The 15826-nt window shown below is 40.6% G+C and overlaps 1 protein-coding gene across 1 annotated transcript in view; it reads left to right on the top strand.

The window, feature by feature from the left end:
- Positions 1 to 15826, top strand: part of LOC122773453 (protein jagged-1b) — a 44686-nt gene that overhangs the window by 13614 nt on the left and 15246 nt on the right. The window contains exon 3 of the mRNA XM_044032163.1: positions 12196 to 12262. Coding sequence (XP_043888098.1) covers positions 12196 to 12262 — 67 coding nt within the window. The remainder of the gene's footprint in view (positions 1 to 12195; positions 12263 to 15826) is intronic.

Here is a 15826-nt window from a genome sequence, read left to right as displayed (position 1 = left end):
AAATACAAAGAAGGTTAATTTCCTTCCGGATTTGGAGCTCATGTTTTTTAGAGATAAGTTTGTTACTCAAGGGTAAACATCTCAGGGGAAGCATGTTTTAATGATTTCATTTGTGTGCAAATTGGATTGTGAGTATAGACTCTTTATTAAAAGAGAAAGGAGGCAAGAGAACCTTGATTTGCATTATCGCTGTGAAATGTCTGCCTCGTTGTCTGGATGTGTCGCTGTGTGTCTTTAAAGGACTAATCTGCAATTACGGCAAATGGTTTCAGTGCCGTCGATCTCTAAATTTTCTCGTCATACCTCCTCACCCTCCTTCCTCCACCTCATCATCTCTCAGCCATCACCTCTCTTGCTCTCTCATTCAAAGAGCTCTTTGTAAACCCTTTGTTCTCGGAGTCGCTGCTTTTTCCAGTGATGCTCAGCCTCATCACGTCCCTGTGGACTCCACTGAGCAGACTGTCATAAATCCTCCTCTTCACTCTGTGGTTTCTTGTGTTGCCGGAACTCGACAGGAACAACCACGAACCTTTTTGAGACATCACATTGTTGAACGCATTCTTGGTTTCGTCTTTGATTTCCTCCCTCATGTCTCTTGGTTCTTCTCTGGTCTGTCCCTCATGTCTCTTGGTTCTTCTCTGGTCTGTCACTCATGTCTCTTGGTTCTTCTCTGGTCTGTCCCTCATGTTTAATTCACATCAGTGTGTCTCATTATCACACTGTTACAGTTTAAACCCCTGCTGTCGCTGTCTGTCTGTCTTTGTGATGGGTTATCATCCCCCACTTTACTCCACCTGTCAGATCAGATCATTGAATCATTTAAATCCTCTTTATGATAATATATGGTACATTAATAATGCATGTTTTATCTACGTATCTCGATCTCTATTTAGTACATCAGTACCGTTAATGTTTTCAAATGACTCTTAAAAACCTCCTCTGAAGAGAAGACCATGTCCACCCCCAACCATGTGTAGGCCTGTGACATAACTCTAATAGTAAACATCCCCCACTCAGGTATTGTCGTTTATTCCAGTTGATTACACCGCTGCTCAGGTTGAATTTAATAACCAGCTATGCAATTTGTGTGAAATTGTGTTGCGCCAAATGTCAAAAACTACTACTGGGTTCACATCATTAAATACCGAGCAGAAACTGTATTTAATATTTACACAGTGTTGTAATCTAACAAAGTACAAATACTTTAAATTCACAAATCTTATGTGTTGTTGAGTCAAAGTTAAGATTCATTTTATGTTGAATTTCATTTTATGTTGAATCTTGTGTTTTAAAAAAAACCCAAACAGTAGTCATAATTGTGCAAAAGTCACAAAATACACACACTTTGAACTGTCACGTATTTACAAATTTCACAAAATCAATCTGATTTAAAAAAAAATATGTCTGGTGTGTTTATAGAATTGGTGAAAACTTTTTCATCAGATGGTGAAAAAAAGGATATAAGACACTATATTCTTATAGCCTCTGTATAACATAGTAATGAGGAAAAAAGCAGCCTAAATGCTCCATGCTCCTCTAAGGATTAATATTGTTTTGGTGGCTACAGATAGTTAAATATATTTCAGGAGGGGAAGAAAAAATACTTTTTGTTCATTATTAGTACATCAGCACTAAGGACACAACAACTGGTCCTTCACCGTGGCCCAGGACACATTTGCATATAAAAGACACCAGACTTCTTTGCAATACACAATACCACACTTCACGGAGTGTGTACTAACTGAGTGTGTACTCAGTGAAGCGTGGTATTGTGTACTGCTGAATCCGAGATAAAGTAATGTAAATAAATCACTTTTACAATATAATGAATGAAATCAAATTATAGGGCCAAATCACAGCATGCATTATCAAAAGGCAGAAACCTTACAATATCATAGAAAGAAGAGAAACTCAACAATTCACACAATGAGCAAACACTCAATGTCAGTGGAGAGAACAGAGAACCAGACTCAAAAATGTGCGGCCATCTGCCTCGACCGGTTGTGGTGAAAGGAAAAATGGGGGATGGAGGAGAGGTGGGGGACAGAAAAGGGGGTAAGAGAAAAGGAAAGAGAGATGCCTCCCTTTCCCCCAGAAATAAAAAGAATGATGTTGTTCATTTTGATTGATTTGTCCATTTAGGTTAGCGTAGAGTCATTGTGGCACAAGATGGTGGCCTAAAGTGCATATTAAAGAGTTCTTCTAATTTTATGAAAACCAAACATTGTTTGTTTTACGGCAATTTCACACCTCGTATCTCAAATGTCTTCCAAGGTGACACACTGGTCCTTTTAAACAAGAGTTTAGATTTTCCTTTATGTCCACACAAATGCATTTCTGGATCCAAATGGAGCCGCAAACAGCTGTTTTCATTTTGTAGCAGGTTAGCACACACATAACAGAAGAAGTCATTCTACAACATTTTCACCACAAGATTTCAGCAAACTAAATACACCCAAGCTTTGTGTGGTGTAACTTTTTCTGTTAACAAACACACACACACACACACACACACACACACACACACACACACACACACACACAGCACTCCCAGACTTGTTCTGTTTTCTTACTCATAAATAAAGTGCTCCTCTGGTTGTGAAGCGTCCAGCGGCTAGACAAGGTAATTTCCTGCGGAAGTCGGCGAAATAGGGGGGTGGTGGGGGGCATTAGGTGGGGTTGAGGGCAATTAGTCTGGTTTGTGACGGGGGATGTGAGGCACGGGTGGAGGCTACTCGAACCAGTTGAGATTAATGGGCAAAAGGGTAAAGTTGATGTAAGCAGTGCAGAGGCAAGGCTGAGAGTGAAGGAGGAAGGGAGAGTTAGATAAGGGAGTGAGGTGCGGGGCGGTTAGTGGATGATCTCAGTGTGGGGCACAGGTGCCCTGGGTGTGTTTGTGTGTGTGTGTGTGTGATGGAGGACAGGATGGAGATGGGGCGGAGCCATGGAGGATGAGGGCATATCATGGCAAGAGGCCTCTGTTGTTTCAAACTGTTTGAAGTGGCTGCATAGTTTAGTGTGAGCCAATTAACCCTGCAGGAATGTGGCTGTCAGACAGAGCAACAGAGGAAAAAGAGACAACAGACACTGGCTATTTATTTTACTACTTATTACTATGAAATATTATTTTACATCTCCATGGATCAGTGGTAAATCTGGTCATTTTAAATGTTGAAAGTCTGAGGTTCAATCTCAGGTTCTGCTAGTCTAACCGTGTCTCTGGGATGGACACTGAAGCAGCATGTGAATGGGTTTCATATATGTGTGATTGATGCATGAATGTGTGTGAATGGGTTAATGGTCTGTATATTTATATATATGTATATATACATATATATACATATGTATATATATATATATGTGTATATATATGTATATAAACATATATATGTATATATATATACATATATAAAAATATACATACATGTTGCTTACTGCACTTCAAAATAAAAGCACCTGAGTTCCCTTTTAACTGGTTAAAGCAGCTAACTTAGATCAAGTTATTCGTGTTAACTTATCTTTCGAGGCAACAATTAGTAATACAACATTCACAACTATCACTCATCTTTCATACCTATTCACATGTTGCCAGCACAGCACAGCCTTCAGGAGCAACGTAGGGTTAAGTATCTTGCCCAAGGACACATCGGTTTGTAGACTAGTGGAGCCGGGAATCGAACCATTAACCTTCAACCTTCAAGTTGAAAGATGACTGTATAGCTAAAAACTATAATTCCAAGTGCTTTTAGTGGTCATATTTATAAGGTGCTCTATAAATATGGACACACACTAATCCTTGTTTCTATTGTGATTTCTTTACTTAATGGTTATTTCATGGCCCTTGGTGGATGGCTGAATATCATCCAGCACTCGAGATGAAGAGTTTGGAGGATGAAAGTCTGCTGACATGGTGGCAGGTGTGGGTGTGAGGTCAAATAAAAACAAGATGAGGGGAAGACAAAGTGTGGTGGTAATTATGTTCACACTGATAGCGAAACAGAAAGGACAGAAAGAGACATCTAATCACAGAGACTGGGTCATCAGAGTAGGATGGAGTGGGTGGCTGCGCACTGCGGGTCTAATTCCTCAATGTGTGTGTGTGTGTGTGTGTGTGTGTGTGTGTGTGTGTGTGTGTGTGTGTGTGTGCGTGCGTGCGTGCGTGCGTGTGTACATGTCTTATGTAGGACCAATTGTCAAGCAAACCTGTCTTTGTGAGGACATTTTGGCTAGGCCTTCTGAGGATTAAGACCTGGTTTTAGGGTTAGCATTAGGTGTAGGTTTAGGTTAGGGTTAGGGTTGAGCATTTAGTTGTGATGGTTAAGGTTCGAGTAGGGGGCTCATGTCTATGAGTTTCCATACAAAGAATGCAAAACCAGCGTGTTTGTATGTGCGTGCATGCGTATGGTCACGCGTGCGCGTGTGTGCGTGAGAGAGAGAAAAGGCTTGCATTGGCTCATGTCCACAGAGACTTATGACATTCACAAATTAGCCATCATAAGACCACAACGCCTATTCTCCTGGGCATTGGCCACTTCTGGATCTAACAAGATTTATTTTGTTCTTTATTGTTATGAGCCTGGATTTAACCAACGACACATTAATCATGTCTGACAGAAGGCAGTTTGCTTTGTGGCTCTGCTGGGAGCCTCAGTGCTCATTTTTATCTTATACTTCAGTCAGACTCAAGAAGCCAGACTGATGTGTGTCATTTTTTTCAGCTTGTTGGCTTCTCACACTGAGTCCACACAAACATAATTATAATCATATTGTCTTTTTTTTTTACTATACTGGTGTTTAAACCATGTAAACCTGGAGCTGTGTCTCCTGAATAGTAATGGTATTGTTACTGTGGTTACCTCCACTGCTAATTGGTAGTTCAGGTGAGGTGTCGGCCATCCAATCCCGCTGCTGTCATGACAACTGTTTGTGTGTGTGTGTGACAGAGTGAGAGAGTAATTACATGAGCGTTTTAATGTGTTTTTTTTATTGTGTGCTAAGTGATGTTTTACTATGTGCATAAAGCTTAAGTGCATGTGTTTAATTACAGCATACAGGCTTTTCAATGAGTTAAAAATATTCCAATAATGGTACTGTAGGAAATATATTACTCCGACGTCAAACCTTTGCATTTTAAACCAAGGAATTCATTTTATATTTTCGGCTTTTATCGCTCATCCGTGGAGCAAATAAATTAACATTGAGAATAAAACAGTATATCTACCTTCCTGATCTGGACACACAAACACACCTGTGTCTTATTGGTATTGTATAAAATGGTGAGGATTTATTCATTAATTACATGTCAATTATGTGGTTAAATAAAAAAAATAAATGTAGATAAATACTTGTGTTCGTAATAAGCGCAGCAAGTCAGCTGAGCAGACCATTCAACTTATTCCCAGGCTAGTTTCCACAGACAATTAAAGGATTAGCTTTTATTTGTTTAAGCATGAATAATGACTGTTTTACCCTAGCAACTTAAATGACAACATGCGTAACGTGAGAGACTTTGTTCATCACAGTGCCGACAGAGAAAATGATCACCTGAAGCTCCGATCACCTTTTATGAAGGTTTATATTACATTTCAGCATCAAAACACAGACAGAAACAATACACAGTGAAGCGTTTAGCAGCTTAAGAGTTGAGAGATTAGTCAAAAGACTCTGGTTTATTCTAATATCTAATATTGTCTAATAATCAAACCTGCATTTTCCATTTCTTATATATTTAATTTTCAAAGGAGCTTTTACTATGAAATTCTAAGGAATTATCGGCCTGTGCTTTGGATTATTGTTTCTTTAATGGCTCCATAGACAGATGATACAGTAGCTATTGTTAAATGATTAAAGCCAACGCCAAATCCTGTTGTCTGAACTGAATAATGACACATCCTGCCAACTACAATCTCTATTGTAGTACGTAGACTAATATTTTCAGGGCTTAATGAAGGCATGCATTGTATATTGGCAGGATAAATATTGGTACCAGATTGGTAGTGAATGTGCATGTGTGTCTCAAATGTGTATGCACGCATGTGAACACAAGCATGCGTGTGTATGTGTGTGTGTGTGTGTGTGTGTGTGTGTGTGTGTGTGTGTGTGTGTGTGTGGAAGCATGTATGCATTAGTGTGTGAGTTCTGAGGGGAAATTCCTCTCTCAGGGCTGGGAGTCCTTCCTGTCAGAGAGCTGTGTTTGTACAGCCTGGCTTTGTCGGGATATCCTACCCTGCCCATGTCTGAGAGAGGGAGGAAAAAGAGATAGAGGGAGGGAAGGATGGATGGCATAGAGGGGGTGGGGGGTGTCTGAGACACTGGACGAGTGGAATGAGAAGTGGAGCAGTGGACGAGGCATTGGCTGGAGTTTGAATCCTAGAAAACAAGTTCGACTTTCTTTTTTTTCTTAAATGTAAAACCTTCACATATGAGAATCCTGCATGTCATCACTGATGTCTGCACTGTGGTTTGAATCAGCATCGTTTTCTCTCCTAATCCTGAGCTTTGCCGCTGATGTAAAATAGCAGGTGGAAGGAGAGAGTGAGACGACCAGAAAGCCTGCAGCCTGAGGGAAGGGCAGGATTATTAATCCAGACTAACGTTTTTTCCCGTTGTCTTGTGTATTTTTGTGGGAAACCCCATGTTCTCTTGGACAATGACAGGCTCAGACCGTCCGCACAGGTTGTGGCTGCATGGCAACAATAAAATAGAGATCTGACTGAAAATGAGTTGGAGCAGAGATGCCAGGCTCACTTGGTGGTTGCTGCAGAAAAAACAAAACAATCAATAACAGTCTACAGTGGAAGTGGTTTAAGAAGTGATTCTGGGTATCCTCTGGAGAAGAAATCAAATAAACACTCCCAAAATTACTTTTCGCTCAGAGCGTCGCTGACACCTGTAATGATTACTTGTCTTATTGCATGCTCTGTATAACAACAGTTATTATCTCAATATGTTGAGATATTGATTTTGATTTCATTACACAAAGACCTTGTTACAGGTTTTCTGTAAGCGTTTCTGAGCTTAACTGAAAATCCACCACAATGTTTGGATCAATGTTCTCAACACGAGAACAAAGGTTCAAACGTGGAATGAACCTCAAGCTGAAAAGACATTTTCAACAGCAGATATTTTGATTAAATCAGACACGGACAGACGAGCGTTCTACAGTGAGATACCACATTGCATTATTTGCTGGAATGGAAGAAAATGTTGTGATACCAGCAATATTCAGGTTAGAAGGATGTTTTGAAAGTCAAACAGCGTGTGAGAGAAAGAAATCTAAAACTTGACACTGTAATATGAAGACGCTGTGCACAGTTTTATGGATTGCAATGTCAGTTTGTCAGTTGAATTTTTATACATTTGTTATTTCGAGGACTGGCTTATATTTTAACGCCATCCTTTGTGATCCATTCACATGCAGACAGAGCTCAGTTTTGGTCTGAACTCTACCTGTCCATTTGAAGGTGTAGCCACAATCCTGAGTATGCACACATTCAATCCATCCTCAGGATTAGCGACTGCCTCCTCAGCTTTTTAACCTTATTTCATGTTACAGCAGCATGAGTAGTGCTCTATTTCGCTCAACTTTTTTTCTCTCACTTGCTCATCCTGTCACAAACAAACACTGACATTAGACACATCTGTGCAGTCAGCTTCATTTAAAACATCATTTTATTCTTGTGAACAGTCATGACATCAGTGTGTGTTTGAATAAAGGGTGAGGGAGTTCAGGTCACAGGAGGTCATCATACATACATCCATCGTATACGGCCTTAATCTCCACATGTGGGCTGCAGGGGTCAATCCCAGCTGACACAGGGTGAAAGTACACCCTGGACAGGTCCCCAGTCCATTGCAGGGCCACAGGAGACACATCCAGGACACATTATAATGCAGTTGTACTTCACACTGTCCACATGAGACTGGATCACTGAGGACGGATGTTCTGCAACATTGGGACATTTCAAGAAATACCACACACACACAGACACACAAACACACACACACACACAGTATACTTTTCCCATGATGTCATTTCCTTGCTGTCATCACGTTGGCCATTATCACCACAAATGACACAAATAACACTGAGATGTTGTCTGGAGGTAAAAATGTCACTGTGATCTTATCAGCATGTTGCATGTTTACGTTCTGATTTCTCCTCTGTGTCTGTGTGTGTTGTTTTATTTTTCAACACCCCGTTAGGCCACTCCACCTATCCGTGGGATTCCGTAAATGGGGTTTGGAGAGGTGGTTCAGGAAGTTCTTGTTATGGGTGATCTTTCTTACACTACCACTTTAGCCTCCACATGAGGGTCGTGGAGGACACTGTGCCAATCTCACATAGGGCGAAAGGCCCTGGACAGATCACCAGTCCCTCATAGGGACTCACTCTCACACTTACATTCAATTTGGAGTGTCCACCTAATCCCCATATTGCATGTTTTTGGACCGTGGGAGGAAACTGGAGAACCCGGAGAAAACCCATGCACACACAGGGAGAACATACAAACTCCACGCAGAAAGGCACTGCAAAGACAAGAGTGCTAACTTATCAGTGGTTGTTTTGAATTGAATTTTGTAAACTGTGGTTAACTATGGTCAGTTTGACCCTTCAAGGCTTCCATGCATGGCTCCCTGTATCACTGACTGTACCATGACTTACCTGACTGTGTGTTCTTGTAGGTGAGCAGGTGAGGGTGTGTGCGGAAAATAGTTTGAGCAAAAGAAAAGAGAAAGACTCTGGACTTCCCACAGGTCGTGACCTGCCGTTGTCATTGGCAGAAAGTGTGGACATAATGAGCAAGAGACGCATACAGTGGATGGAAGGAAGGGTGAGGGTAGAGAGAGAGAGAGAGGGTGATTGGAAAGATGATAAGATAAAGAGGCCAACAGTGCGGTAATGCTGTGTGTGCATTTTGTCATAGTGGACAATTCATCATAATTGCCCTGATTGTCAAAATGCTCCCAACTCCAGCAGCATTTAATCCTCACTTTTAAACCACCCCGCTGCAGCAGAGACATGCTGGTCATACACTGGACAAACAGTAACTCTGAAGAATTACTCTCGCACATGCAATTCATTCTTATGTGCTTGGACTACATTTGAGTGTTTAAATACCTGCCTAGAGGGGAGGGGAGGGGAGTGAGGGAAGATGGATAGTTAGGAGAAAAGGGCAAATTAGGGAAGGACAAGAGACCAAGAAGCAGGAAGAAGAGGGAGATTTATGAGGTCTTCAGAAGAAGTAAAACATTTGGGATGAACACAACTACTAACTAATATCCTATTCCAACTGGACACATAACAGTTTTTATCCTTACTTTTTAAAACTAGGGACAAATAGTTTTCTCTCTCTTGTCATCCTCCTATTCCTCACATACTGTATACTTCACACACTGGTAGAATGAATTTAGATTAAGATGGAGCGAGAGATAAGGTGACTCTATTCATTTTCTTTGTTATTTGTTTCATTTTCTACACAAAAAAAATCTAATTCCTCAGCTCCACTCCGATCACATACATACAGTAGGGCAGTATTTCTGATTTTACACGTACCTCAGTGTGAGAATCATGGACCGAAGTAAAGATGCAAAATAACAACCACTGTAAAATTGTCACTGAGAGCTGATGTTGTTGCTTTTCTGCCCTCGACTTGATTTTGTTTCCGGTATGTGATGCTGCCGTATTTCTCCACTTAATCTAATCTCAGAGCATATCGTGATTTCACAAAGACTATAGAACAAATAGAATAGAATAGAACTGCTGTATTTAGTGGCCACAGATGTTGCGCTCTCTAACCGCGTGAACAAAAATATTCCCTGGTGGGTGTCACTTGTCACATGGCGTCGTTAACAGTTCCACAGAGAAAAATCCCAAAAACTTTACGGCAGATTTATGGAGCAGAAATTTGCTTTTGTCCTCTTTCATACCCAATTAAACATTTCATGGGCCTTCAGATATATTTTGTGAGCCACAGGAGAGGAATCGACCCATTCAGTCACTGTTTAACTTGTGATTATTTGCTATGCTGTCACTTCCACAATACTTTAGCAATGTCAAGTCATTTTGAAGTCAAATTGACTATTGTTTTTAAATAGATTCCAGATTTTTTTTTATTTCTCAGTGCACGATCAATTGCAGGGTTGACTGTTGCCTTCTCATCACACTGAATAAATGCAGTAATAATTATTTTAGTAACTGTTGAATCATGCAAATGGCGGGTAAGTGTGTGGGCAACTTTAACTTTTGAAAGTGGATTATAACTTAAGACGTGTGGTGTTAAGGATCAGGAATTATTTCACACAATTTAATGGGGTTATGATATTAGCTACAACATAAATGAACATTCTGATAATGCTGCTCAGAATATTTGTTTGTTTGTTTTCTTACCTATGATTTTGAATGTGTGTCCTTCCACCAAGTTCTCATTAAGCTCTGGTTTTTATCATAAGGGCTTGAGGTGAGAATTATAAGACTGAGGCTTCCTGACTCCAGCTGCTCCATCTGTGGCTTGCCTGCTTTCTGTGGACTTTAATGAACTGGCTATCTGCCTTCTGCAGCCCAGCACATCTCATTAGCACCATGTCTTCTAAATACTGTGTGCGTGCGTGTGTCCTTCCTCCTCACCTACTTCTCTTTTCTTGTCCAATCACCTCATCTTCCTTTTGTCTTATGGTCTAATCTTTTCACTTTTATCTCATGATCCCTCCATTTCCCCTCCGTCTGACCTCCTCTCTCTTTCTTCATCACATTGGAAAAACCTCCAGGAGTCCTACGAATCGTTATTCCTCCACAGCTGCCGCCGCTGCTGCTGCAGTTGTCATGTTTCTGTGCCCTTTGTTTCCTATGTAATTATACTTTCTCTTTCCCTTTCTCTCTGCATAGTCTTATCTTCTCTACAATCACTTTTCACCTTTTCTTCAAAACCTCCTCATATGTTATACACAACCAAGTCAGCCACACCAATTCCACCCCCCCCAAACATTTTGCACTTCCTTCCACTGCAACCCTTCATCTTCTCCTGCTCCGTGTCCCTTTCACATCTCTATTACCTTTGACAGTACCTCGCCATCTAAATCCATCACTCCTTCACTTCACACCTTGCTCACCTCCTGTGCCCATCACATCTCCCCCATCTCCCCACCTAGCTTCCTCTCCTCCCATTCATCCCCATCTGGCAGTGCACTCTGTCAGCACAGGTATGACGACCGCACACATCCGTGCAGGCCCTCAGGAGGAACCTCACGCACGATGCACAAGGTGGAGAGATTTGCATGTCAGGCAGTGGCGCGTTTCACAGACGGAGGGAGGCAGGGAGGGATCGATGGCCTAAGAACAGAAAGACAGAAAGAGTTGTAGCAAAGTGTTGGTGTGAATTATTCATTGTTGGATTATAGAATGAACATATGCATCAGAGAACGACGAAAATACACCTGCTCTTTATTATCTCTCCAGAGTGAAGCTCTGCCGTTATTTGAAGATGTCCCCTATTTTACTGCAGGATGCCCTTTAATAGGCAAACTTCATCTCTACATGAGAATCTCAATTTTCATAAATATTCAGATTGGATGAGTCCGCCCCAGCCATACACTGGAAACAGGATGCACATACTTGTCAGAGTGTAAAAGAAGAAGCAGTAAAACGTTCAGCCTGGAACAACAGTGTGTTCATTACAGTGAACAGGAGTTTCTGCATGTCCTCCCTCAACACAATGATTTTCCCCCTGCAGTGAAGCTCCAGGTTGAGATTTTCATCAATCAATAACCAGCTGCAGTCTATAGGCTCTTCATGGGAGTGAATAACCTCCTTTTTTCAGGTCTGAGAGGGAGGATATACACACACACACACACACACACAATCAATGTGTATGCTGTGTTTATATCCACAATTATCCACACAAAGACTCACACAAATGAAGGTCAATAAACTAAATTAAAAGAAGTCAAATACTGTATTAGCCACGTACTGTATTTGTTATGTAAGAGAGATGCAATCTGGAAATGAATTGACTCATGTTCAAAAATTTGAGTTGGTGTACATGCCGACTATATCTGATATCCATATCTAGGTTGATAAATCTACCACATCAAAGAGATCTTGAGTGTGGCCAAGTCATTTATCCTTTAATGTGATTTTAAAGTTAAACATGTATTTGTGGTGTATATGAGTTTCGTTTTTCTGTGTTTTCTTTACAGAAGTCCTTCTCCCTGGTGTTGGAGGCTCTTGACTACGACAACGACACAACAACAACATCAGAACCAGGTGAGTCTTTGTGTGTGTGTGTGTGTGTGTGTTTGGGTGGGTCTGGAGGGCTTTTTGAATTCATGTGTTGACAAGGATGTGGAAAGAGTGGAAATGAATGTGCAGTCATTCTGGTTTGGTCTGCACCAAAAAACACTAACTTAGATTCTCCAGCCTGATAGTTGATGTTGTCTTTGTGTTGAGCCACCATTGTTTATACCATTGTTTATGTGGGTTAAAGTGACACATTGCGGGATTTCAGCCGTCAAAATTATTTGAATGGTTCATCTTCTTACAACAGGGTGACTGGCACCTCTGTCAAAGCCTGAGCAGGTCTACATGGTCTGCATTGGCACAATGTAATTTCTGATTTCAGGTCTATGCCACAAAAACAACTCCCAACATTGTACTTTATGGCATCTGTCACGGGCCCCCCACTGGCAAACAAAGCCTTTACCAATAACAACCGTGTGGGAACCTGGAGAGCAAATCCTATTTGTGTTACATTTTAAAACGTGTAGTGGGTTGTATCCGGTAAGTGCCTTAGAGTCTTATTTGAGTCTAGACCATCGCAGAATAACCTCCAGGACATTTCTCTTTTTGCTGATTGGTGAGCAGAGATCTTTGGTTTGAAGTGGCACAAGTTCAACCAACTTCTACTCCAGAAGTAACTACTCTAAACTCTGGGTGTAACTCTTAAGGTGTTAATATGGAGCACCAAAATTGCCAAAATTAAGAATAAATTAGGATAATAATGAACACATGAAAATATAAAATCCAGGATGTCAAATATATAGATATTTTTGCAGTAAGTGCAATTATTTGTGTGTTAATGTATTTAATTATTCATTTTCGACATGTTGGAGCATCAAATTCAGTAAAACAAATAACACATGATATGGCTATCCTTCACTAATGTTAAATATGATTTAGTAAGATTAGGGCAGACACTTTTGTTGATCCTGGGCATTTTTTTGTTTAGATTTTATATTGATTATATATATATATACTGATAAGTGATGGATAATAGATAATACTGTAGTTATGGTGAACATGTGTCCTACATTCAGACAGCTGCGAATTGGCTTTGCAGGGCGGGGCTCTCCTCCTCCTCCTCCTCTTCTTCCTCCTCCTCTCAGCAACATTTTTTTTTTTTCATAAACACTTCTTGTTTACAAGTAGTGTGGTTGAACATGGTCAAACAATGTGAAAATATCTCTCTGTGTTTATGTCTGTGATCGTACGAGTTTGGACGGCCTTTCAAGCAGACCCTTTAATTTCCTGCTTGTCTCCTTGTTGATTCTCCTCATAATCAGGGAAAAGCTCCATGACAGGGAATGTGAGCTGCATGCTATAAAAAGCAAAACACACACACACACACACACACACACATGGATGAAGACATATGTTCATATGCTCTCCTCATTCCTGTCATGCCACAGTCTTCCCTTTCATCCCACCATCCTCTGCCTCCCTCAGAGGAGGGACCGTGGTCGTATCCAAAAGATGACAGAGATAATGAGAACTGAACTACAGTCTTCTCCTCTCTGTTTATCTCTCCTGTCCTTTTCCATGTCTCCTTCCCTTTGTCCTCTAGTGCTGTTCTTTAAATCTTGTTTGCATATTGTGCCATTTCATCTCTGAAGCTCCTGAAAGTCGGTCACTGGGCTGACGGCTTAGCTCAGCCCAAACACCGGCGTCCTGTAACAGTCTGGATGGGCTTATCAAAACTAATCAGACAGGATTACCAACCTTGACTGTACCCTCTTAAACAATCCTTGGAAATGGTGAGAAGATATGGTGTTCTTTGTGTGACCTCCACTGAGTTTTATTTAAATAAAATGAAGCTGGTGTCAATGTGCTGGGGGCAGATGTTGTCTTTTGAAGAGAACTCCTGGTTCTCTACAGCTCTGGTTTCATTTCCACAGTCTTTTGGTCTTATTTAACTCTCCAGAGTAATTGCTGAAATCTGGAAAAACAGTGTCCAATGGGATGATAAACACAGCCAGACAAACTGCAAACAGGCCAACGCTTCAGCTCTATTATCTAAGCCCTTTTATTTATTGCAAGTGAGCAGAACAGAGGCCCATTTCACAAAAATGCCCTCAGGTGAGCATTGTGTAGCTCCGCCCACAAAACTACAAAGTACAAATACTTTATTACTAGTACAAAATTCACATATCTGTACTTTTTTATAGTTGTAGTTGCTTTTAATTTTTACTTCACTACATGTACTAAAGGAATTTCTTATCTTGACTGCTGCTTTACACTACAGTTTTGTCATTCACCTATTCACTCACACATTCACATTACTTTTGATACTTAAGTACAGCAATTGTCATATAATTAAAGACTTTTACTTAAGTAATATTATAAAAAAAGTGACTTAAACTTCTTCCAAAGTCATTTTCTGGTAAGATACTACTCTCAACTTTATTACTTTGAGTTACTTTATACCAGACTGTCTATCTAACATTTATTCACACACTTTAACTTGTGCTTAGGCAGTGTCACACTAGATTGAGAGAACTTCCATTCAAACAGATTTGCAACAAATGGAGTTGCCCCCTGGTGGCTATTTACTATATTCTTACTTCCTGATTGTCTTCACCAAGGTATACTGAAGACTATTTATTTACAGTCTGGTTTTGTCTGTTTGGTGTAATTAATTGGAATAATATTAAAATATAGCAGATCTCCTGCTATGTTTTCCCATGACTCACCTTTATAGACAGAGCACTCAGAGCATCAAAATGGCCATCGCCGCTTAAATTCAATATTAGAATTTTTGTAATTCAGACCAGCGTGTCTATAAACTGAGGACACATGTTGTTTACAGGATGAGGATCTCTCTGGCTGATATGTTGGTTGGAGAAAGCCTTTTAGTCGATTTGTTGGCTCTTATCGAGTAGAGAATCAGTAAAAGATGTCTTCTCTCCTGCAGTGTTTTCTCAGCAACACTTGCAGGCACAAGTATTTCACGGCTAATGTGAAGCAGTGAGGAACAATCACTACAGGCCACAGATTGAAATGTTCTTTCCTTTGTTTGTTTGCCTCTTCTATTCTGTTATCTTATATGGAATTATTTCAAAAAGCAGCTCAGAATTTATTGTTGCTGTTTTTTCAGCCCATTTTATATTTGAGCCTTTCTCTATATCACGCAATTTCTCTCTTTCACTCTACTTGTGCTCATTTTCTGCTGTGCAGTCTCATCTAATCCCATTAGAGAGGAAATCAGACTCTCTTATACACCTTCACTGCATGTGCTCGCTGCTAATGTGCTAATTTCTTTCTACTTTTCTCGCATCTGCTCTTGGACATACCAGAGTCATACAATAATTAAAAGCCCACAATGCACTGCTGCAGTTGCATGCTGAGAGTTTGGAGAACCAGTCCCTCAGATTTGACTACTGGCTGAACTGACGGTTCAGCCAGTGTCTGCTCACGACACACACGACACACTGACACACACTAACACCGATAACACACACACTAACATTCACACTGACACACACACACACACACGCACACACACACACACACTGACAAGTGCCCCTGTTTTCATTCCTTTGTGTCAAACCACCA

This window comes from Solea senegalensis, linkage group LG8 (genome assembly GCF_019176455.1).
Source record: "Solea senegalensis isolate Sse05_10M linkage group LG8, IFAPA_SoseM_1, whole genome shotgun sequence".
Classification (NCBI taxonomy): domain Eukaryota; kingdom Metazoa; phylum Chordata; class Actinopteri; order Pleuronectiformes; family Soleidae; genus Solea; species Solea senegalensis.
This window is presented reverse-complemented; position numbering and strand designations above follow the sequence as displayed.